Source organism: Leptopilina boulardi, unplaced genomic scaffold, assembly GCF_019393585.1.
Source record: "Leptopilina boulardi isolate dan_hultmark-lab unplaced genomic scaffold, ZJU_Lbou_2.1 LbouV2_259, whole genome shotgun sequence".
Lineage (NCBI taxonomy): Eukaryota > Metazoa > Arthropoda > Insecta > Hymenoptera > Figitidae > Leptopilina > Leptopilina boulardi.
In genome coordinates, this window is record NW_026137817.1 from 536358 (window position 1) to 561503 (window position 25146).

The window sequence follows — 25146 nt, forward strand, 5'->3', positions numbered from 1 at the left end:
CATATCATAGATGCATCATATACCAAAGTTATGACGCATAATATACATATATGCGATTGTGAAACAAGTTGGTGCGAGAAAAAAAAAGAACATATGCAGAGCGGCTCATAGGTAATAACCCTCTGTGAATTGCTTTGAATATGTTCAACAGGAGTCTTGTATCATAATTTTTTTTTTAGAATTTTTCCGTCATAAAATTGAATAATAAATTTTGAAAATACTGTTATTTTTTGTAAAAATAAAATTCTTTCAAATAAAAATTCAAACCAATGAATATTATGGAACAATCATGAGCCTAAAAAATTATTCGGTTCAATATAAATTCTTTTTTTTTAAATTTGGTTAAATAAAAAAAAGCACTACAATATTAGAAAACACTTTTTTCTTGACCATAACATATACAAAACCTCTCAAAAATTCGCAGTATCCTCTGACAAGTCGAGGCGAAAGCATTTTAAAGATTTTTCTCTAATTCGTAAAAATTATTGTATCACATCAACCACTGTTTAAAATGTGAAAAATTAATAATAGAATTATTGAAAATGTCTGTGTTGTGCAGTGTTACAGTTCATTGGATAAAATTTAAACTTTACTTCGATACAATCACTTCTATTTACATCATTTTGATATTTTCTTCAAACATGTGATTGTAAGTAAATTTGTTGACTTGAACATTATTGTTTTAATAATTTGTCTAGTAAATTATACATGATACTACTTTTAAATTTTGCTTTCATTTTATCTTCATTATTAATATAACACAGGCCAACAAAATTAGAAAATTTTTTTGGTGCGGCAAAAGTCAAAGCTGTTTCTGATATAGGTTTTTCATGCTGAAGACGAATCCGTAAACAAAAAGTTTCTATCAGCTCTAGTTTTTGGAAATTTTTTTTTTTTCCAAAAACGGGTTAAAAATGTCAAGAAATCGCGTCAAACTTTAAGTACCTCTAGCACTGAAAAAAAGATCGTAGAACCTTCCACTTGGGCTTAAATTGAAGCTTAATGTTTTAACTATAATCCCCAAAAAATCACTTTTCTTACACCATGCGATCTCAAATTCATTTGTAATCCATTTTTGAGTTGCAAAAATTAATTTTGGAATAATTTGAGTGCATACCTCCAGCGATAAAATGAAAGGTCATATAACCTTTTTTTAGGCTTAAACTAAAATACACTGAGAAAACTGGAGGTTTGAAGTGAACATTTGGAGGTATAAAGAGTTTATATTTGAGAGATAGCTATTGGAAAATAATCTAAATAATGAAATACACCATTCATAGATATTTAAGCCATTTCTTCTGAAGGGAAAGTAAGTTTATGGCAGAGGGACAAATTATTATCAATCTTGAGAAATCCCTTTCTTATCGTACGCGGAACTGCGCGAAACGATTAAATATGGCAACCTAACCCCAAAATTCAGTCTATTCGATTGAGAAACAAATACGTTCGCGCATCACTTTCTGCGCAGCATTTAACCCTCTAAATATAATAAAACAAAATATATAAGCAGATTTCTTTTAGCTATTCAAAAATCATTCTAGAAGGACTATTAAACTCTCTTTAATAATAAAGGGAATCATACACTTTTTGAACCTCTGAATTTGAACCTCCAGTTTTCTCAGTGTAGACTACAATCCCTGAAAATTAATTTCCAGCACCTTAACCTCAAAGTCATTGGTAATAAATTGTTTAAATTTCAACAAAGGAAGCTATTTTAAGGCGTACTTGCGTTTGCGAAGACGAAAAATAGGCACCTTTTTACAATTTTTTTACACAGCCATTTTAATATAAATTTAAAAACTTTTTTTATTCCTAAAAATACTTGATTAAAGCTACAAAAAGCAATAATTGTTTTGTTTTTTCATTGATAATTACGATTTGTAGAGGGCGCCAAAGTAGAGGTCTAAAATTTGTAAGATTTTGCGGTACCCGCTGTAGAGCCGCCCCTGACAGTCCAAAATCAAAAAACCAAAAATTTTTTTTACTATACATGAGTAGCCAGTGGACTAATTATCAAAGTTTTGAAAATTAAATTTTTTTCTATTTTTTTATAACCAAAAACTGTAAAAAAACCAGTGATTTTTGAAATTTTTACTTTAAAAGGACGCCATTTTGTTTTTTTTAGATTTTTTTTTAATTCCATGATATTAGTCCATTGGGTAATCAATAATCATGTACACTAAAAAAAAATTTTGGTTTTTTGATTTTGGACTGTCAGGGGCGGCTCTACAGGGGGTACCGCAAAATCTTACAAATTTTAGACCTCTACTTTGGCGCCCTCTACAAATCGTAATTATCAATGAAAAAACAAAACAATTTTTGCTTTTTGTAGCTTTAGTCAAGTATTTTTAGGAATAAAAAAAGTTTTTAAATTTATATTAAAATGGCTGTGTAAAAAAATTGTAAAAAGGTGCCTATTTTTCGTCTTCGCAAACGCAAGTACGCCTTAACAATGGTTACCAACAATTTTGAGTTTCTTTTTGCATCAATATAATTTTTAGGGATTGTAGTCTCTAAAGTTTAAATTTTAGTTTAAACCCAAATAAAAGGTTTAATGGCCATTTATTTCATTGCTAGAGGTACGCGCTTAAACTTTTCCAAAATTAATTTTTGCGATTCAAAAATGTAATAAAAATGACTTTGAGGTCATGGTACCAGAAAGGTGTTTTTTGGGAATTGTAATAAAAACATTAAGCTTCAATTTAATCCCAAGTGGAAGGTTTTACGACCTTTTGTTTAAGTGCTAGAGGTACTTAAAGTTTGACAAAAAACGCGAATTCTTGGAATTTTAAAACCGTTTTTATCAAAAATTAGAACTGATAGGAATTTTTCGTCTACGGATTCGTGTTCAGCATGAAAAAATCTAGCAGAAACAGCTTTGACATCTGTCACACCAAAATCAGTGATGACCTGTGATACAATTTATAAAATTTGTTTAATTCAATTAATTCTTTTTATAATACTACTATTAATTTCTTTTATTTTAATTTTATTTCATATTTTATACTAATTTCATACATGTTTTACAATTCATTCAAATTATTTACAAAACATAAAATAAATAATCATTTAAGATGTATACTGCATTCTAGAAGGGAAAGTGGGCTAAAATAGCACACTTCCTTTCGAATGGAATCTAAACTTCTTTTTTTTTTTCTTTTCTTTATCGTTTGAACGTTTTCATAGTAAAGTACTTCTCCCGAGTTTTTTTTTTAGTCGCTTGAAGCATTTGCATACATTGCGTTTCATAAAAGTTTTGTAACGATGTAAGTTTCAAGATACAGACAAACTACAATTTAAACTTTTCGATAGTCAAATGTCCTTTATTCTTGAAAGTTTCAAGTTTCATATATTAAATAAAGATTTCTGAATTGTTGGCAAGTCAAATGTTTCGTTAATATATTCGCGTTGTCTTTGATGCATATATAATGAAAACGATGATATATTCAAGGAATCTGTATGTATATTTTTTTCAAGTGAATTTTAAAAAAATAATAAAAAAAAAGAACTAACCGTTTAGTTTTTGAGATTATTTACTATTTTCTGTTTTTGTTCAAATGAACGAAAAATTTATTTCCTACTTTTTAGCTTCTTTGATTATAAAATAATAACTTTTTTTTTTTTGTGAAATTTGTGTCTTATGAAAATTCTTTTATGTTTATAGACCATGCGTGATTCGTTCGGGAACAAGAGAAGTGCACAATAAATTGGAGAAAAATAGAAGAGCACATCTTAAAGAATGTTTTGAGATGTTAAAAAAGCAACTTCCTTCACAAGATGAAAAAAAGTCATCGAACCTTTCCATTCTTCACGCTGCGATCAGACACATACAGGTATCCTATTATGTATTATTATTATTATTTTTTACTTTGTAACAGTTTAACATTTTAACCATATATCCCGGCTTTTGTTAACTTTAAACGGTGATTTTGAGATAAAAAAAAACTATTTATAATTTTTTTTTTTCACATTATTTGAAGTAATATTGCAATTTTTAAAATTTATTATTTGTGTCATGTTATATTTTGATCAAGAATTTGTCTACCATCAACCTGGGCTATTATTATTTTTATTATTATTAATATTATTATTATTATTATTCAAATCTTTATTGATGTTATGTTTTAACCTAAAAGTGCAGAAAAGACGATTTTTGGCCATATTTGAGAATGTGTAACATTAGGTGAATGTTTCAATATTCGTCTATCAAATAATGCTTCAAAAAATTCAAATGACGATAACTCAAAACCTCCATAAAGTTGGCTTCAACGCTCAGCGCCGCGAAAATTGTTTTTCTCAGGATCAAAAATTTCAAATTATTTTTTCAAAAGTTTTTCATTTCAAATAATGCCTTTAAAAATACTTCTAAAAGGTATTATGTGGACCCAAAATCTTTTTAAAAAATAATTTGATATTTTTGGTCCCGTGAAAAATAATTTTCGATGCTGAGCTTCGACGCCAACTTCATGGATGTAACTCAGAGGCAAATAAAGATTTTTTTGAAGTTTCAAAATGCATTTTTAAGGGTAAGAGTAGTACTTTCCGATGTTGATGTTACACGACCTCAAATATGGCAAAAAAAAAATATTTTCTACAGTTTTAGGTTAGAATATCTCGAAAACCTGACGTGCCGAGTTAATTCTGAGGTTAGATTCGGATTCAGCAAGTTAAAATACCTTGAAAAAGTATAGTCTGGTTTTTGGTTCTAGAGGAAGCAAAAATTTTTATATTTTTGCGTTAAAAAAATTTTTTTTACTTCGAGGTTATGTTCCGGTTACCATTTCGCCTTAATGAAAATTCTAAACTTTAGAGAAAAACGTTTTAAACTATTCAGTTTTATCCCTTTTGTAACAGAATAGCCCCGATTGACGGTATATAAAATTTCAAATAGAGAAAAATATTTTTAAAAAAACCTGAATCATTGCAAGATTTTTAAATTATAAATACAGTCTTTTGTGTTTTTGTGAGAAAATCATCGTATTTTTTCCTAAGGCATTTTTATTATTAAATTAAAAAATTACACAACGACCTAATTCGTGATAAATAGAATGTATATTTATTCATGATGGAATAAAAAGATATTAAATAAATTGAAACATATATATATATATGCGAAAGATGTTGCGTGAGAAAAGTAGGCATTTGAAGAGACTACCATAATTTGTAATGATTATAGAAAGGCTTTACATATAAAGGTTCTTGACTTGTAAATGTATATATATAAATATATTTAGATCACACGTTTTACGTAATACGAATCATTGCCTCTAATCATAACTCCATATCTTCAATGTACCAAAGTGGCTTAAGAAAGTTGATCTTTCACCTCTTTAGATGTTGAGGTGCAGTAATTTAATTTAAAAAAAATTTTTTTTTTCTATTTTCTCGAGTGCAAAAGTTTAAATTTTTTTTCTAAATGATCTTTTTTATATTATATAACTTCATATAACAATGATCGAGATTCGTGTAGAACTAAAAGTTTTTCTATCCTGACATAAAATACAGGAGTAAATTTTTTTTTATATTCAAAAGTTCAATGCTATACTTTAACTTAATTGATTTTTTTTGTCAATATTATCTATATTTATTGAAAAATATTGCTGTTTTAAAAATAGTAATCTCTTATTTTTTTAACACCAAGATCGTTTATGAGTAAAGTTCTACTATTAATTTAATTGTTAATTATTTAATTAGATACTTAATTATTTAATCGAAATTAATTATTCAATAGTTATTTAATTATTTACTTAATTAGTTAATAGATTAGTAAATTCATTACATTAAGCAATACCTGAAATTATAATTTCAAATTTAATGATAAATTTGTTAAAAAAAAGTAAATAAAGCCTCAAATCGATGTCAAAGTTACTATTAATAACGAAACTTCTTTTTTTAATTGACAGTTTTTATTTTTAAATTTTAATATTTTTCATTGTATAGATTTATGTAATTCCTATTCTACAATTTATTTAATCTAGATAAGCTTAACATGAGTGAAAAATCTATGAAAAAATTTACATAATTTTAATATTTCATTATTTTCATTTACTAATCTAGCAAATATTTTGGAATCTTTTTTTTTTTTTTTTTTTTTTTTTTTTTTTTTTGCGAAATTCAGTCACAGTTATATTTGGTTTTATAATTTACGAAAATAGTAGAAGCGTAATAGTAATTAATTAAAAAAATTATTTATTTATTAATAAATTCAATTTTTATGAAAGTAACATTTTTTCGCCATATTGTATTCGCCATTTTGAACTTTAAAAATCTGATGTCAGATTCGTAATCAGCGACCCCGAAAACCCCCGAGTAGAAAGCTTCAAGCGAATTCGATGAATTAAAAAAAACCGCCATTTTTAATTTGGAAAATCTAACTTTAGATTCAAAATAGTAATTTTCGAATTTTTCTTTCAAATTAAAAATTAAATTAGATTTAAAAAAAATACATTTTAAAATAATTATAAAATTGTATAAAATAACAAAAAAATTAATGTATTTTATCGAAAATTATAAAATGTGAGATTAAATTTATAAAATTTGAAAAAGAAAAAAATTAATTATAAAATTAAAAAGAGTATTTTTTTTACTATACTGAAATTAAATTTGATGATAAAATATTCAGAATAATGTGCTATTATTCAGTAGCATTTTAACACACTTCATATATTTATAAGAGAAGCGCAAAGTATCATTATTCAAATTGTATTTCTTTTTAAAATCATCATCATCATCATCATCATGAAAAATAATAATGAGAATCTGTTCGCGTGTGCTTATAGACAGAACGGGCACTGCCTTTTACTATACATGTATATAATAATATACATACTGCTGAGAGTATAAAGAGAGAGAGAGAGAATATCCATTCTCATCGCGTACACACGTGAAGATTGTGTGCGTAAGTCTGTGCGCGTGCATCAAGTCCGCAGACGCGCCCCGCGAAGGTCGTCTACTCCTTCCCCTCTTCACCCTTTCCTTTCCCCCGCAGTATATCCCCACTTCGTTTATCTCGCCTTTTCCCTCCCCACCATTTTCCCAATTAAACGCACATGCTGTCTCTCGTTGGCCATCCTTTTCCCTCCCTCTCTCTTTCTCTCTGTCTTCGATTTCTCGGTTTTTAAATAAATATTTTTTTATTTTACACCTTCTTTTTTTCTTGCATTTTTTTTACAGAAATTTTTTTTTACGACTAAATAAAAAAAATAATTTAATGAAAATTTTAAAAAAATTTAGAAAAATAAACATTTTTAATATTTGGTAAATTGTAACATTTCTTTTTTTGTTTGCAAATAATTTTTACTCAGGTGATTTTTTTTCGCAAGTTTACGTTTGAAAAATAATGAACGAACCACGTGATTGTACGGCCATCGTCGTTGCTCTGCATGGCACGTATGTATGTTTAGGAAAGTTATCGATGTATGAGCCACTTTACACGCTCTCAAAATAATATGCTGGCTCTTTATGTATTTGAGAAACCATTTCTTTACCGCAAACGCAATTTCCATATTATTGATATTGATGTTTAAAACAGCAAAATGTTACATATTACGATCAATTCTTCCAAAATACTATACTTTTTGTGGATAGAAAAAAAATATATATCTAAATTGTGTTTTTTAATTAAGAAATAACGCTTGTTTTATCGATGAGAGAAAAATAATTTTTTTTCTTTAATTTAATGATATTTTTTAATAACTATTTTCTTCTCGTTTTAAGAGGACAGAAATTATAGAACGATTCTATTACTTTTCGTCCACATTAAGAATAATATCTATTGAGTTTTTTCTAGTTATTTTTTTTTTTTTTTTGACGTTGGTACTATTGGGGTCTCTTCCACTGTAATACGCCATCTGGTGCGATTTTTTCGAACTATTACCAATGAATCGCGTCCACCAATCAGAATCGCTTATAACTTTAGTGGCGAAAAATGTAACTACTAAACATACCAAAGCAGAACAATTTCGCGAAAGTTGTTCTTGCACGTAGTTCATGAAATAAAAAAGAACACAAATATGTCTCTGTTTCTTTCTCACGCATCTCTTTCGCGAAGCTATTATACGTTGATACGAGTAGATCAAAAACGTAGACGTCACCAAAAAAGGTTTTTTTTATTTACACAATCGAAAAATTTTTTCTCTATTTTTGAATAAAAATTGACGCTAACTTTACGTCAGTCAGTCATTAATATCGCGAATCACATATTTCGTATATAGAACTTTTTCTATACATAATTTACTTAAAAAACCGTGACAAAATATAAAATACTTTTTTTTTAATATACTGAACGATTGGCAATATTTTATTACTATATTAAGTAATTTAAAATAAAGTTATAAATATTTTGACGTGTTTTTTCCAGTCAAAAACATAACCTATAAATCTTGAATTACACTTCAATTCAAAGTATAAATATAATATATTATATAATATTATAATTAATATAACATAAAACAAATATGCTATAGTCTAAATTATATTTATGTAATTTTCCTTAACGTAATGGATTAACTGCGTCTCTCGTTGTTATTCAAGCAAAGTTTCTCTTTCAAACAATTTATGTATACAGTAAGAAAAGTACCATGGTAGTCATAGGAAAGCATGCGTTACGCATAAGTTTGTCTCACTCGCACTCATGGGCTGTGACTACCATGGAACTTTTCTTACTGTATATATATGTATATTATGCCACACTAGATTTATGTGACAACAGGAAAACTTTTTTTTCTCGCACATATTGGCGATAAAATTTTTTCTCCTTTAAAAAAAAATTGTTTTCTTTTTTCCGTAATAAAAATATGAATTCTAAATAATCAAGATCTAAATTATATTGTAGTTTGCGTGTCACTTGTCGTTGATCTGAAAACTGTCTGCAAAGTCTCTCGATTTCGTGTTACTTTATAGAAACGGAACTTACACTTGAGTCACGAAATATATATATATGTATACGTATAGAGAGAGAGAAAGAGACTTACGTTCGTACTTCCAGCAGTACAAGAAACCGGTTCAATTCACGCTATGTCAATTATTAAATTCCCGTTTCATCCGTTATTAGAACATTTTATGTATGGCAATTGAATGCCTTGTAAACAATTTGAGTCAATCAATCAATTTGAAGCAATCAGAATTCTTTTTTTTTTCTTTAGTTGGAAAAAATGTAATATTTCTTGAGAAAGAAAAAGTGTAAAAACAAGTTTTTAAAATAATATGTTTCTCTCATGTTGCTGTCAACAGTTTTCAAAACGAAAGTTTTCACAAATAATTACATTCAGTGAATTTTCTTTTCACACGAGATTTATATAGTCCGTGATTTAATATTTCTCATTTCGATTACAATACAACTAGCTAAAAGAAACGCGCGTAAACGCGCGAGATATCTGCAATTTTTTATGAAAAATTAAAAATTTATTTTTATTTGACGGACACTTTTTGGAATTTTGATCTCACAAAAATAATAATATTATTTTTGTAATCGTTACTGTATTACTATTTCAACATTATGGTGTTATAATAATATAATACCTATTATTGCCCAGTCAATATGACCTTTAAATTTTGTACTCAAATAAAGATTATACAATGCTACGATCGTCGAATTGTCAGCAATACATTTAAATGACCCATCTCAGGATCCATGCAGGGTGAATTCCTATTTTGTTTACCACAAGGCCCATGAACTTAAAATCGCTTTACAATGTTAAAAAGTTCTGGATTCTTTATTTCGTCTGTGATTTCAGCACATATCATTTTATTTAAAGTTTCTGAATCGCAAATTTGTGTACGTAAACAAATAGTTAAACGCACATGTGTCAATCCACGCTTTTTTCTTCTCTATGAAAGACGATACATATAAAATTGTAAATGAATAAAATTACAAGTACCTTGAGTATGCTTAAGGTTAACAGTCCATCCAGGATCACCATAAGGAAACATTGTAGGATATGTCATAGGATCAAAATTTTCCCTAACAATAAGACTAGAAATTATTTTCTTATTATTTTCTGTTGTGCATACTGAATTTACATCAACATGTAAATCCCTCTTCAATTTCTGTAGATAATTTCTTCATCTTACAGGACAAACTTTTTTCTTTGGGTTTTTTCTTTTCATTCTCAGTTTCAGTAGACAGAACTCTGTTGTCATTTTTACTGGGAAAAGTCTTTAAAAAATATGAAAGGTTTAGTTCACCATTTTGAACTTCTTTAGCTCGATTTATGAAAAGACAATTCCAATCATTCTCTACAAATCGAAATCCTAATATTAGACATTCTAACTGACGGAAAATTATTTAATTAATTGTTTTCAAAAAATGATATCAAATGCTTGCTCATTATATTATTATCAGTTTCATAAATTAATCTTTTAATTTACACTGTTAACCAATACAGATGTTGCAAATGCTATTGCATTATACTTTACACTTAACTGTACCAATCGGTTGTTGATCAACATCTACAAAAAATTCTGTTGGTTTAAAAGGGAACAATCTAATTAAATATTCTATTTGGTGAATATTCAAACACCCTGCATTAAGGCTATCAAAAATATAAAGTCTTACTCCATCGTAATAAACACAAATCCAATGACCAGAATTGTTATTACCGCTAAAAACTATTTGAATATGTTTAACTCTTTCTCTAATTGGAACAATTAAATCAAGCATTTGTAAATACAAAGTACTTTGCATAATGAAAAAAGAATTTGAATCATTTTTTGATAATTCTTGAAATTTATACATGTGCATATCATTTAACATTTCATTTACATTTTCAATAATTTTAAAATCTTCATTACTTAAAATAAAATACTCTTCTATGTTCGACATGGTATCCTTCTTCAACTTTCAAACTGTTGATAAAGCCAATTTTCAAAACAAATCGTTTATTTTAGTTTATTGCTTTAAAAAATTTACTTACATGTGTTTCACCTATAAAATATTGCATTAACTATAATTCAGCTAACTAATGCAACAATGATAGTCTTTTATGAACGTGAATTAGCGTTGTTTAATCTTTTTCCACATTACATCATTTTCGATAATGATTATTATTGAACTTATTTTCCTCTGCACTTTTTATTAAAAAACAATTTTAACCCTTAAAACAATATTCAAACCTCTTTCTATCTATTTAAATACTTTTCCAAAAGCCAGCATCCTCTATTCTCAAACAGTCAATATTTTTTTTTCAATATCGAAATATATTCAATGCCAATGTTATCCAATATCATATTTTATTATCCTCAAAATCCAAATATCTTTAATGCCAAAATTACCCAATACCAAAAAATTTTTCCAAAAGACAGCTTCCACTATTATAAAACAATCAATATTTTTGTTGCATTATTAAAATATATTCAATACTAATGTTATCCAATATCTTTCTTTATCCTCAAAATCGTAATATCTTTAATGCCAATGTTATTTAATACCAAAAAAACTAAATGGATTGAAGTATTTTTTATATGAAACATTTAAGACAACCAAAAGAAACAAATATCTTCAATACCAATATCATGCCATATCCATATTTATCTTTAAAATACATATTGTATAATTATTAATACTATACAAAAATAGGAATATATTTTTTGGGCCCAATACAAAAATGAAAAACACAAATATAATATAAGAAGATTCAACACCTGCAGTAAGTTATTGATCGACAAATTGCAGAAAAATATTATAAACTTTATAATAATCAAGTTAAGTTACCTGAGACTATTAGAATCTTTTTTTAGCAACACTACTACAATGTTGTTGAAACGGTAGTCGGTTGCTCTATGTTTATCTTACATCAGCAGTAGCCGTTTCACTCCATTGAGGAGAAGTGTTATACCCCCACTCTACCAATCTGGGCCTATATTAAGTTCTCGCGAGTGGCAGATATTACGGTAGGCCTGAGTGGCATCCTCGGGGATAGGTGTTGGTAAGTTAAGTATGAATACACCACTTCCACTCACTGGGATTAAACGGTTATCATCTATATCGCATATACAATAATAAAAAAATTTCCCTCAACCCAAGACTGTTAGGACGAATCGAGCGATCACGGATTGGGTCCTGAAAAGGGAAGTGGTATATCCTCACTCTATCGGCTTGTCCCGGGCTCAGACCTCGAGTAAGTCAATTACAGCGGGGGCCTGTATGACGTTCTCGGGCTTAATGACAATATTATTTTATGACGCTTAATGAGTTTTTCAAAAAAATTATAAAATTTTTAAATATAAACACTGTTTAATTTATTTTGACATATTCGTTTTCCTCAGAAGTTCACGATTACGATCATATATTGCTCCAATAATAACACAGGCACAAAAAAAAATTCAGGTCCCAAAAAACACAACCCCATATTCCTATGTTTTTGGGGTCGCTGAAACCGAATATGACCATTAACAATTTTTTTGACGACCCATTTTCCCGCAACCACCCCTTGCACCTACTCACGGGGGTTGGAGTTTCAAATTAAAAAAAAATTGAGTATGGTGTCTATTCCAATGTTTTTTTGGGTCGCTTCATCCCAAAAACACCATTGAAAACAAATCCTTTCTTTCCTTAACCCCGTACAACCCTCTGGGAGGGGGTTAAAATTTTAAATTTCACAAAAAGTCAAGTTCGGTGTCTAATCCTACGTTTCTTGGGGCGCTGAAATTAAAAAACACCACCAAAAACAAATTCTTTACCCCCTTAACCCGCTAGAACCCCTGGGAGGGGGTTGGAATATCATTTTTCACGGCGCTAAGTGTAGAAAAATAAATTTCCTTAAGACTTTGTAGGTGCGTATTTGTGTAATCATAGGTAACTTTCTAGAAAACTTTATTGTTGGTGATGTTTTTTGGTTTCAGCGACCCAAAAAACATAAGATTAGACACCGTACTCGACTTTTCGTGAAAAATGAAATTCCAACCCCCTCCAGGGGTTGTAGGGGGTTAAAAGGGTAAAGAATGTGTTTTTGTTGGTGTTTTTTGATTTCAGCGCACAGTGGCCGATTTCTCGAAAAATCTGGCCAAAAATCGAAAAATGATATGATTTCAACCAAAATTGGTATACCCATGTTTTTTGGGCTTCTCAATTCAAATTTTACATTGGTTGTGTCAAATTCAAAATGGCGGATCCAAAATGGCCGTTTAGATTTTAAAAAACTTTGCTGAAAATCGAAAAATGATACGATTTCAACCAAAATTGGTATACCCATGTTTTTTGGGCTTCTGAATTCAAATTTTACATTGGTTGTGTCAAATTCAAAATGGCGGATCTAAACTGGCCGTTTAGATTTTAAAAAACTTTGCTAAAAATTAAAAAATTGTACGATTTTAACCAAACTTAGTATACTTACGTTTACTAGGTTTCTGAAATCAAATTTTACATTTGTTTTATCAAATTCAATATGGCGGATCCAAAATATTTGCTGGTATTATAAAATTGCGTAAATGTGTTAGAGCTTATTTTTTTTAAATTACAGACAGTGCTTAAATTTTAGTTTAAAGCGAATGTGAATGAAGAAAAAGTCAGTCTTTCACGTTCAGTTGCACCGCCGGCCGGTGCAACGCGCTGTCGGTAAACCGCGAATAGTGAAATAAAAAGTGATACCAAAACTGCAGGGGCAGCTTGGGGCAACTGATTTCAATTAAAATGGATTAAAAATATATTCTAGTTTATGATAATACCAGGTAGAGCGCGGATATCGGTGGATTTCACAACTATTTTCATGATTTACGTTGATAAAACAATACAAAAATCGTCGTCATGAATAGCGATGTTTAATGTCATTTTTTAAAAACTGTACGTTTTAAATGTGATTATAAATACATTCAACATATTTCATACACCTTTGTTAATAATTCCCAAAAAAAGATATTCAAAAATCTGCTGTATATTAGTATATTTTCACTATTTTAACTGTGACGAAAATTTATAGTTATGAAACGTTCTGAGTAAATCTCTGGCAAAGATCACTTTTACTTGTTCACATAATAAATTGGTGATAAAAAAAGTGTAATTTTTTTTCGCAAAATTATGCAGTGAACCCTCCTTTATAATATTCAACAATAAAAAGTATAAATTTCTAAAAAAAATTTTTTGACTTTTGGCCAGGTTTTTCGGGAAATCGGCCACTGTGCAGCGACCAAAAAAACATAGGAATAGATACCGTACTCGACTTTTTGTAAAAATTGAAATTCCAACCCCTTCTCAGGGGGTTATAGGGGGTTAAGGATTTGTTTTTAGTGGTATTTTTCGGATTAAGCGACCCAAAAAACATTGGAATTGACACACTACTCGATTTTTTTGTTTTTAGTGGTATTTTTCGGATTAAGCGACCCAAAAAACATAGGATTAAACACCGTACTCGACTTTTCGTGAACAATGAAATTCCAACCCTCTCCAGGGGTTGTAGGGGGTTAAAAGGGTAAAGAATGTGTTTTTGTTGGTGTTTTTTGATTTCAGCGACCAAAAAAACATAGGAATAGATACCGTACTCGACTTTTTGTAAAAATTGAAATTCCAACCCCTTCTCAGGGGGTTGTAGGGGGTTAAGGATTTGTTTTTAGTGGTATTTTTCGGATTAAGCGACCCAAAAAACATTGGAATTGACACAATACTCGATTTTTTTGTTTTTAGTGGTATTTTTCGGATTAAGCGGCCCAAAAAACATAGGATTACACACCGTACTCGACTTTTCGTGAACAATGAAATTCCAACCCCCTCCCAGGGGTTGTAGGGGGTTAAGGATTTGTTTTTAGTGGTATTTTTCGGATTAAGCGACCCAAAAAACATTGGAATTGACACAATACTCGATTTTTTTGTTTTTAGTGGTATTTTTCGGATTAAGCGGCCCAAAAAACATAGGATTACACACCGTACTCGACTTTTCGTGAACAATGAAATTCCAACCCCCTCCCAGGGGTTGTAGGGGGTTAAGGATTTGTTTTTAGTGGTATTTTTCGGATTAAGCGACCCAAAAAACATTGGAATTGACACACTACTCGATTTTTTTTTTTGAAACTCCAACCCCCGTGAGTAGGTGCAAGGGGGTGGTTGCGGGAAAATGGGTCGTCAAAAAAAATTTTCATGGTCATATACGGTTTCAGCGACCCCTTTCATTACAGTATTTAAAAGGTCATCGACCATCTTATGAACCCTCAACCAAAAGCTGTTTTGACAACAAAAATTTCAGGTAGAAACCGTCGAGAACCCTAATTATCAAAGTAAAGATATATATGTATATATAATCTAATAATAATGAGAAAAATCAAGTACTAAGAAAATGTGAATGACTGACGGAATGAATACAAAGATTATTATACTATAATAATTTAATTTATTGTACATAAACCGCTTGCTATCGACGAGGATAAGCAACCTTAAGTGGGGCTAGTACTTTGATGGGTGACTGGACGCAATAGACAATATTAATATTAGTTGATAGAAAAATAAAAACACTTTTAAAATAAATTAGGCTAAATAATATTTTGTAAAATTATAAATATAATATAAATTATATAATTAAATATTAGGTGTATAAAAATAAATTGATAAATTAATTTCGTACAAAACTCCGAAAAGTTAAACTCGCCTTTTTGACAAATATCCCCTCAGGTGGTTGTTGTGTGTGTGTGGGCGATTTTCTAGATCATCTGTATCAAATTACATTGCGCGAGCTAAAAATGACATTTTCGTTAAACACTGCCATCATTTTCTGTTCAAGAAATCCCCTTCCACCACAATTGCCATATTTCGTTATTTATACACTCGTCGGCACTGAAAAAAATTTTTTTATCCTCAAAAACGAGCCAAAAGTACAAATTCACGAGAATCTGATATTGATAACAAAAAATATAATTAAATTCTTCTTTTAGCAACAATTTTCCTCTGAGAATATTTTTTTTTTTTTTTACAAAAAAAAATTATATCGAAAAAAAGTAATATTTTCAATAAAAATAAAAATGATCAGAAAAAATTGTAAAAAAAAAAAAAAAATTCTAATATTGTTGAAGGAAATCTGAAATTTTGCGCGATATCTTTTGTTTATCGTGCGCGGGGAATTATGCATTACGTAAAGAAATGAGATGAAGAAAGAATATTAATAAAAAAAAAAAAAAAAAAAAAAAAATTGCAAATGAAAAAACGATTAGTATGGAAAACAGGCACGTGCAAGTTGGCGAAGGTTGTTGAGTCTCGATTTAACGAATATAAAAAAAACCTTCAAGGCTCGTTACCAGACAGCTTCTTCCTCCAAGAGAGAGAGCTACATTTACCCGCAAGAAGACCACGTGTTTCAATGTGACTAGCGCATGCGTTTTAAAGACCCAGCGACCTTCCCCCCACCTTTATTGCTCCTACCTTCGTGTGGATTTCTCCTCTTTCTCTCGTCTCGCTCTCCCCACCACTTGCATTGAAAACCCCTCTTTAACGTGCAAACTGCACCACGTGCGATAAGGTCTTCCTTCACCTCGTGCCAGCATGCCTTGCCACGTGTTCTACAATGGTAAAGAGAGAAGGCAAAGAGAAGTTGGAATAAAAAAATTAGTGAAAGCTATAATATCACAATCTACATTACATTCATTCTTTAATAATACAAATTTTTTGTTTTTTTTCTTTCTTTTAACTAATGACTCCTATTCATTTATTTAATTTAACAAAAAAACTGATATAATTTTTTTTTCTTTGCTTTTTTATATGGTAATTTATTTTTTGATAGTAATATTGAAAAAATAAAATTATGCTGTTATGAAAAATTAGAAAAAAAATGTTATAAATTAATAAAAAAAAATTTTTGTATGAAAAAAATTGATAGGGTAAGTGTACCAATTACGGCGAGTGCATCAATTACGGCGCGTTCATACAAAAAAACTATTATTACTAATATATTTAATATAACTGTTGCCAAATGATTAAAAAAAATTATTTCATTCTTTTTTTGATACAATTACTTATAAAGATTCACCTTTAAACAATTATTAATTTAATTATTTGAGATGAAATTTTTTTTTCCGCGTCGCATTTGAAACATTTTTTTTTTTTTCATTGGCTCCAATTTCGGCGGGCAAAGTGTCTTCAAAGTACACGTAATTTTGGTCACCGATATTGATACAAACGCGCCGCAATAAAAAATGACGGTATTAGTTTTAATTTCTTATATTTGTTTAAATAATCGATTTTTATAAAGTTAATTTTTTTTAATATCTTAATAACATAAGCTTTTAAAGTCTTTAATTGAGTTTATACAATAGAAATGTCGAATTTTCTATTTCGAATGTGTTTTGACTCGAATCGCGCTGCAATTAGTGCATTTACCCTAATTGTAAAAATTTTTATTTTGAAACAACCAAATCTTGATTGAATCGACCAAATAAATTTTTATTCCTTTCTATAGTTAACTTAACTTTTAATTGAATCAACTAAAATTTTATTTGAATCAAATTATTTTTTTAGTCGAAAAATTTATTAGAATAAACAAAACGTTTATTTAGTTTAAATAAATATTTATTTAGATCAAGTAAATATTTATTTGAATCGAAAAAATATTTACATTATAATTAAGTATTTATTTGAATTAAACAATTTTTGTTTGAAAGAACTAAAAAATTGTGTAAATATAAAAAAAAATTTATATATTTGTTTCAAACAAAATATTTCTCTAAGTATAATTTTTCATCCTAAATTTTTTTTACTCAATTAAATGACATTTGTTTCAAATACAAAAATTATAGATCCGAATTATTATTATTATTATTATTATTATTATTATTTTCATTACAATTTTTTGGTTCATACAAATAATTATTATCTCTAAATTTGAATTAGTATAAATATTAATTAATTTAAATTAGTGGCTGGTTTTTTTTCTGCTATGATTCAATTAAATTTTACTAATCTGTTAGTAAAGAAATTTTTTTTTACCAACTCATAGGTAAAATTTAATTAAAATTCATAGCAAAAAGTCAAATTAAATTAAAAAACGTATTTTAACTCAATTTCAAAATTATCAAGACCTGATTGTACCTAATTTCTTTCATTTTTTACAAATTTTTTTTTTATTAATATGTCAACTAATAAGTTTTTGAGTGATGGAAAAGTTTTTTTTTTTCTAATAAAATTTTATAAACTTTTTGTTTTAATTGTATTACAAATTATTTTTGTATCAAGTTTGAATCAATAATACATATTTAATAATAAATTGGCATAAAACTTTAAGATTGAATCAAACTTTGAAAAACGACACAGAATCAAATTCAGTTAATTAATCCTCGTTGATTATAGAAATCATATTTATAATTTTATAATAAATCACGTTTTTCAAATTGCGCAAATCTTTTTGAATAATATTGATTTATTTAATCACAATAAACTTTTATATAAGCTTCATTATAAATTTGTAATATTATAATTATCACAAGCATAACTCCTATTAAACCAGGTATAATTTACACCAGACAATTTTTACCTAAATATAACTGTATTATTTAAAAGGAAAAATTTCATGATTATATAAATTATAGCAATATATATATATATATATATATATATATATATATAAGTGTACGACGTAATAATTACGTAATTGTAATGAATATAAAAATATATATTGTAATATTAAAAAAAAAATAAAATGTTAACTGTAAAATTTCTTTTACAGGCTTTAAGAAAAAAGGAACGAGATTATGAGCACGAGATGGAAAAGTTGGCGAGAGAGAAAATTGCAGCTCAACAAAGGCTGGTAGCTTTGAAAAAAGATCTTGCAGCTACATGGGATCATATCGATTTCAGCACCTTATTACCAGAACAAAATTCTGTAGTCGATACTGTTGTTTCAAAAAATGGTACGTTCATTCTTTTTTTTTATTAAATGAGAAAAGAAACGAGAAAAAAAAAAATAATTAACAAAGAAATGAAAAAAAAATATATTTCTTGATTAAGATTTTGATAAACATTTTTATTTAATGAAGATAACCATAGAAAAAATGTGGTACATAAAGAAAATTTCGAAAAAAAATACTTTAAAAGAAATATTCTCAAAAAATTATAGATTGATTTTAATTTTATTGAAAATTTCTTTTTTACATAGGTATTTAAAAAAAAAAAATGAATTTTTGTTTGAAAATTTTTTTTTTGTTTTGCAGTTTCAGAAAGTATGGACGTAGACGTGACTGGTCTCGCTCGAGGCGGAACGAGGTACAGTAGTACAAGTAGTTTGAGTAGTGCAGCAACTGCCAGCTCACCCCAAACACTTCAAACGACGAGCTCAACTTCCAACATTCATAATCAAGTAGCCACTGCTGCGGTCGTATGTCAAACACAAGGTCTAAACCTTGCTCAAGGTTCCAGAGAAAGTCCACCAGCCAGCTCCAGCCCTGGAGCATCAACGCCTAATATCCCTACCACTATTCAGGTACCCTTCAATTACTTTCTTCATTAAAAATTTGAAAAAAAAAGTACCCACACTTTTTTCTAAATTAAGTTAAATAAGAATATTTTTGTTTTATGCTTCTAGGAGAAAGTGACTACTTCACCAACAATTGTACATCAATCACAGCAATCGTTTCAGCAACAATCACCACCACAACAACAACAACAACCCCAACAGTTGCATTTACCAATTAGTGCGCAAATGTTAAGCACCAGCCAAGGATTGGCAACAATTGTGCCTACACTTCAGCATCTAGGCTCAAATTTAAGAGTAATACCAGGCGATACAAGGCAATTATTGGTGACTCATACAACTGGCAATAATGAGTCGCGGCCTCTTATCGCCGTTCAGTCAAATACTGGAAATGAGCCAAGGCCTATGGCTTTGGTCGTTCACTCGTCCACGGCAAACGATAGCAGAGGGAATAATGAGACGCGGCCACTTATTGCCGTGCAGTCAAATTCTGGAAGTGAGCCAAGACCGGTGGCTTTGGTCGTTCACTCGTCCACGGCAAACGACAACCGAGTGACGTTTGTGCATTCTAATTTGTCCAACAACGACAGGCCGTTGGCCCTTGCTGTTCAGTCCTCATCCAATGACGTAAGGCCCGTCACGTTTGTTCACTCGGGTAACGATACTAGACCACTGGTTCTTGCAACACATTCTCCAGCACTCAGCGCATCAAGTAAGATTTATTTCTCTATTTTCGTCTAGAACATTGCTAACTGTCTGAATAAGCAATTAAATTCATTATTTTGAATTTTCATTAAGGGGCAGTCCACTGAAACTGATTGCTGGAATATTTTGAAAAATTTTAGTTTTATTACATTTGTGAAATTTTAAGTTCATTGAAAGGCCTTGGATTATACGATATTTTTTTTTTTTTTTTTTTTTGACTTTTTCTCAAGAATACAACTTTTTTCGACTTATTTTAATAAAATGCGACTTTTTTTAAATTTAAAAAAAAATGTTTTTTTAACAAAATACGTTTTTTTAGTATACAATACAGATCCTCTTCAGATCTTCTTTATTTCAATTATTTAACAAATTTTTAATTAAAATTCTTCACTAAATTATTTTCCAATTATTTTCACTATGAATTATTTTTTAATAATTTTAGGGACGTATTATTATGTTCTAAAAATCATTAGTTAGAATTGTCATTTTATGGAATTTTATTAGTCATAATTATTACGAAGCTGATGTACGCAACGTTTATATAAACGATTTTTAAAGAAATAATTTAAAAAAATTTTAAATTCTATAATTTTTTGCCTAAAAAATATTTTTTTATAATTTTGTTGATTAATGAAAACTACAAGAAATATTTTTTAGGCAAAAAATTATAGAATTAAAAATTTTTAAAAATTATTTCTTTAAAAATCGTTTATATAAACGTTGCGTACTTCAGCTTCGTTAATTATTATTGAGCCGAATTTTTAAATAACCTAAAATTCACTTCACAGAATTTATATTTATTCGAATTTTCATTTAACATAATAGGCATTTTAAAGAATTTTTATTGGGTAGAATTTCATTGGATGGAATTTTCATTTTATTCTTTCAGATGAATTTTCATTTGTTCGAATTATTATTTGACATAATTTCCATATAACCGATTTTTCATACTATAGAATTTTTATTTAACCGCGAAAAATCATTTAACATAATTTCTAATTGATAGAATTTTTATTTTTTCCAATTTGCAAATGGCCGAATAAACAATCGACAGAAAAATCGCGCCAAAATATTTCTGTCGATTGTTTGTTCGGCCATTTGCAATTTCGGACAAATGAAAATTTTATCAATTTAGAAATTCTGTTAACTGATTTTTCGGTTAAGTAAAAATTCTGTAGAGTATGAAAAATCGATTATATGGAAATTGTATCAAATAATAATTCGAACAAATGAAAATTCATCTAAAAGAAAATTCTATGCAATGAAATTCTACCCAATAAAAATTCTTGAAAATGCCTATTATGTTAAATGAAAATTCGAGCAAACAAAAATTTTGACAAATAAAAACTTGAAGAAATAAAAATTCTGTAAAGTGAATTTTCGGTTATATAAAAATTCTGTAATATTTAAAATCGTTTTGATAAAAATTCTGCAAAATACTAATTCGGACAAATAAAAATTCGGCTCAAAATTAATTATAACAAATGAAATTCCATAAAATAACAATTCTAAATAATGATTTTTAGAATATAATCATGCGTCCCTAATTTTAATGAAAGTCTTTACAAATTCAATTATCTTACACTATTTTTTAATTAAATTTTTGTAGAAATTTAATAATTGTTTATAAATTTAAAAAAATTAAAAAAAAAATTAGCAAAATTTTTTAATTCATAATCACTTAAAATTTAATTATTTGCTAAAATTTCAAATTATTTTTAATTATTTTTTATAATATGTTTCGAAATTTTAATTATCTGAAAGCATTTTTCAATTAAAAGTTTTGGAATTCAATTTTTTTTTATGTGATTTCTAAAAAATTCTTCATCAACAGAAATCACTAAAAATTTCTCTTATTATAATTATTGTCTGAAATTTAACACAATCTTTTGAAATTCAATTATTTTCAAAAATTTCCATTTAAAAGCTTCTAAAATTTAATTATTTCTAAAATTTTCTACCAAAATTTTTGGAAATTTAATAATTTCAATTATAACTCTTCTGAAATTCAATTATTTTTAATGATTTTTATAATATTCTTCGAGAATTCAACTATCTGAAATCATTTTTTAACTTAAAAAGTTTTCAAATTATTATATTTTTGTCTGCAATTTCTAATAAATTTTTTAGTAATAGAAATCATTAAAAAAATTTAATTCAAAATCACTTGAAGTTCAATTAATTTCAAAAATCTAAATTGTAAATCTTTGAAAATTGAATTACTTTTAAAAAATGTTATTTAAAATTATTTAACAAATTATTTATTTCACTCTCGTCAGCCTTTAACATAATGCTAAACATTTAGAAAAATAGTGAACATTAAACAATAATAATATGAAAAAAATGTACGGTAAAAGAAACACATCTTTAACAAAAATATACATTGATATGTTATTTAATTTTGCTGAAAATTTCAAACAATTCTCTATCATTAATGATTTTGACCTAATCACCTTAAAAGATTATTAAAAGTATTTTATACAAAAGTTATTAAATTTTTTTTTTAATAAGAAAATAAGATAAAGTATGTATAGAAATAACAAAATTTTATAGTGCGATTTTAAATTTTTCAGTCAGGCAAAAACTAGGAAATTTTGAAAATCAATTTTTGGAATTCATTTACTTTTTTCTGAATCTAGAAAAATTATTCTGAATTTTTTTTTGTTTAATGTGAATGCATCATATACCAAAGTCATGACGCATAATATTTATAAGCGATTGTGAAACAAGTTGGTGCGAGAAAAAAAAAGAACATATGCAGAGCGGCTCATAGGCACAAAACTCTGTGAATCGCTTTGAATATGTCCAACATTTATTTTGTCTGAAAACAAATTTTGTTTTAAAAAAATTTTTAATTATATTGGTATTCTAATTATCTTTACAAAGTCTTCGGAACCCTTGCGAAACAATGTTTTTTTTTTAAAGAATGACTTACAATGCCAAAATTCGCTCTTGTAATTTATTTAAGTCGAATTTTATAAGGCCGAATTTACATTATTCCAAATTTTTACTCAATTATTAATTATTTATTTTTTACAATTACTTATTTTCTTTTATTTCACGATTAAGTGTATTTAATTCTTCTAAGACAAATTTTGTTTATGCAAATTTTCATTAAATTCCAAGGATGGTGAATTTTATTTTGTTAAATTTTTAGCATGATCAATATTACTAAAGTTAATTTGGGATATAGTCAATTTTATAAATTAATTAATCCAATCAATTTTAATTATTATATTAATTACAAATTTTAGTCTGACTAAAGCTCACTTTTACTACTCAAATAAGAATTACACAATTTTGAACCATTTTGACTGAATTAAATAATTTTTTTCTAGTAATTATAAAATTACAAGACTTCTAAATATTTTTTGTCTGATTTTTACTAGTCATAAAAAAATGGGAAAGATTGATATTTTTTGACTGAAACAAATTTTTACAACTATAATACTAAATTTACGAGAATTTAAACCTTAATGTCCGACTATAACTTTCTTTTACTACTGATTTTAAAACGTCTGACTTTCACTATTTATATCAATTATAATAATAATAATTATAATAAAATATAATAAATTTCGTGATAAATAATTAACATAAATAAAAATCCAAAATATGCATCAGTAAATTAAAATTTACTAAATTAAATTTGGCGTATGGTAAATTTTACTAAATTGAATTACGAGTATGGTAAATTTTATTTAAAAACTAAATGTAGAAAATGGTCAACATTTTTTTTTCTCGTATTTTTAATAAATTAGAAAATAAATAATAATAATATTTTTTGTTTGTTTATAATAATGTTTTAGCTGCTCAGACAAGGTTAAGGACAGGCGACGCTCAAACGACACATAAAATGGTTGGTGGAGTAACACTCGTGGGTGGCAATGGATCCGAGTTGACCAGATTGCCTGGAGGAGCAGAACTGAATATTCTTCCAGCAAATGGTGTGTTCCGTTCCCTCAAGGCTCATCAACCCCTCGCTATACAAGGAGGTGACTAATATACGCATATCGGCGTGTTCTAATTCACCGTCTTGCGCATTAACAAAATTTTGTTTATATTCATTTAAAATCAAATTAAATTCTGCTTTACGAAAAAAATTCGCAAGCATGAAGCGATTTTTTTTTCTTTTTTTCTTTTTCTCTCTCTTTTTTTTTTTTTTTTTTTCTTTTTTACTATTTTGAAGAAATAATTTTTTATTTTTAAAACTACATAACATTCACTAGAATATCAAATAATGACTCTCTTAACTCACATTTTATTTTTTTTATCCAACATTTTACAATGTTATTTTATTTTTATTATTTTGCAGTAAAATTCATCTGAGGGGTTTTGTTTCCTTAAAAAGAAAATAATAATAATAATAAGCTTATTGGCACCTTATTTTGTAAATTAAACGTTCATATACAGAGCGGTTTATTGTTATCGTTGACAAATCGCTTTGAATATGTGCGACATATCCATAACTTTTTTTTTTTTTTTTGTAAAATTCACAATGAAAATGATTAAGTTAAACATATTTTTAAACACTGATTCTCAAGTGTATTCTTTTTTTTTTTTTTTTTTTTTTTTTGACATTTTTGAAAAAAGTCACTCGTTAATAAAATATGAGTGTTCGTGTAATTTTTTTAAATTATATTTTTACATTATCTAGTTTGAAAAAAAATTCTACCTTGAGATCAAGTGTTTAGAAATAAATTTTTGTGGTAGTAAATTATTAATTTAAATTGATACTTAAAAAATCGGCGATTCTTTAAATTGTATGAAGCTGATGTAAAACATTTAAAAGAAAGAAAAAAAAACAACAGCAATTGTAAATAATAGTCCTGTAAGTACTCCTTAACAAAAGATGTATATTTAATAATTGCGAGGCTGTTATCATGCCTTGCAATAATAAAATTATTTATTGACAAACAAGATATTATTTAGTTATCCACAAATATTGATATAAAATAAGTGTCAATTAATTGAATTAATACTGTCATATCACACATTATGACGTTATTAGTTATAGATATTAAAAATTCTCAGTCTAAATTTCAAAAAAAAAAAAAAACTTATT

General features: G+C 27.6%; 1 protein-coding gene across 6 annotated transcripts in view; it reads left to right on the top strand.

The window, feature by feature from the left end:
- The window catches only part of LOC127280968 (max-binding protein MNT-like), a 115047-nt gene that overhangs the window by 84169 nt on the left and 5732 nt on the right, over nt 1–25146 (top strand). For 3 of the 6 annotated variants that reach the window (XM_051304408.1, XM_051304409.1, XM_051304406.1), the window contains 5 exons: nt 3665–3833; nt 18633–18816; nt 19117–19385; nt 19488–20088; nt 23891–24076. In XM_051304408.1, the coding sequence (XP_051160365.1) occupies nt 3665–3833; nt 18633–18816; nt 19117–19385; nt 19488–20088; nt 23891–24076 (1409 nt within the window). Of the gene's footprint in view, nt 1–3664; nt 3834–18632; nt 18817–19116; nt 19386–19487; nt 20089–23890; nt 24077–24396; nt 24658–25146 lie in introns of those variants that run through there. The other 3 variants (XM_051304410.1, XM_051304411.1, XM_051304407.1) reach the window with 3 other exon arrangements.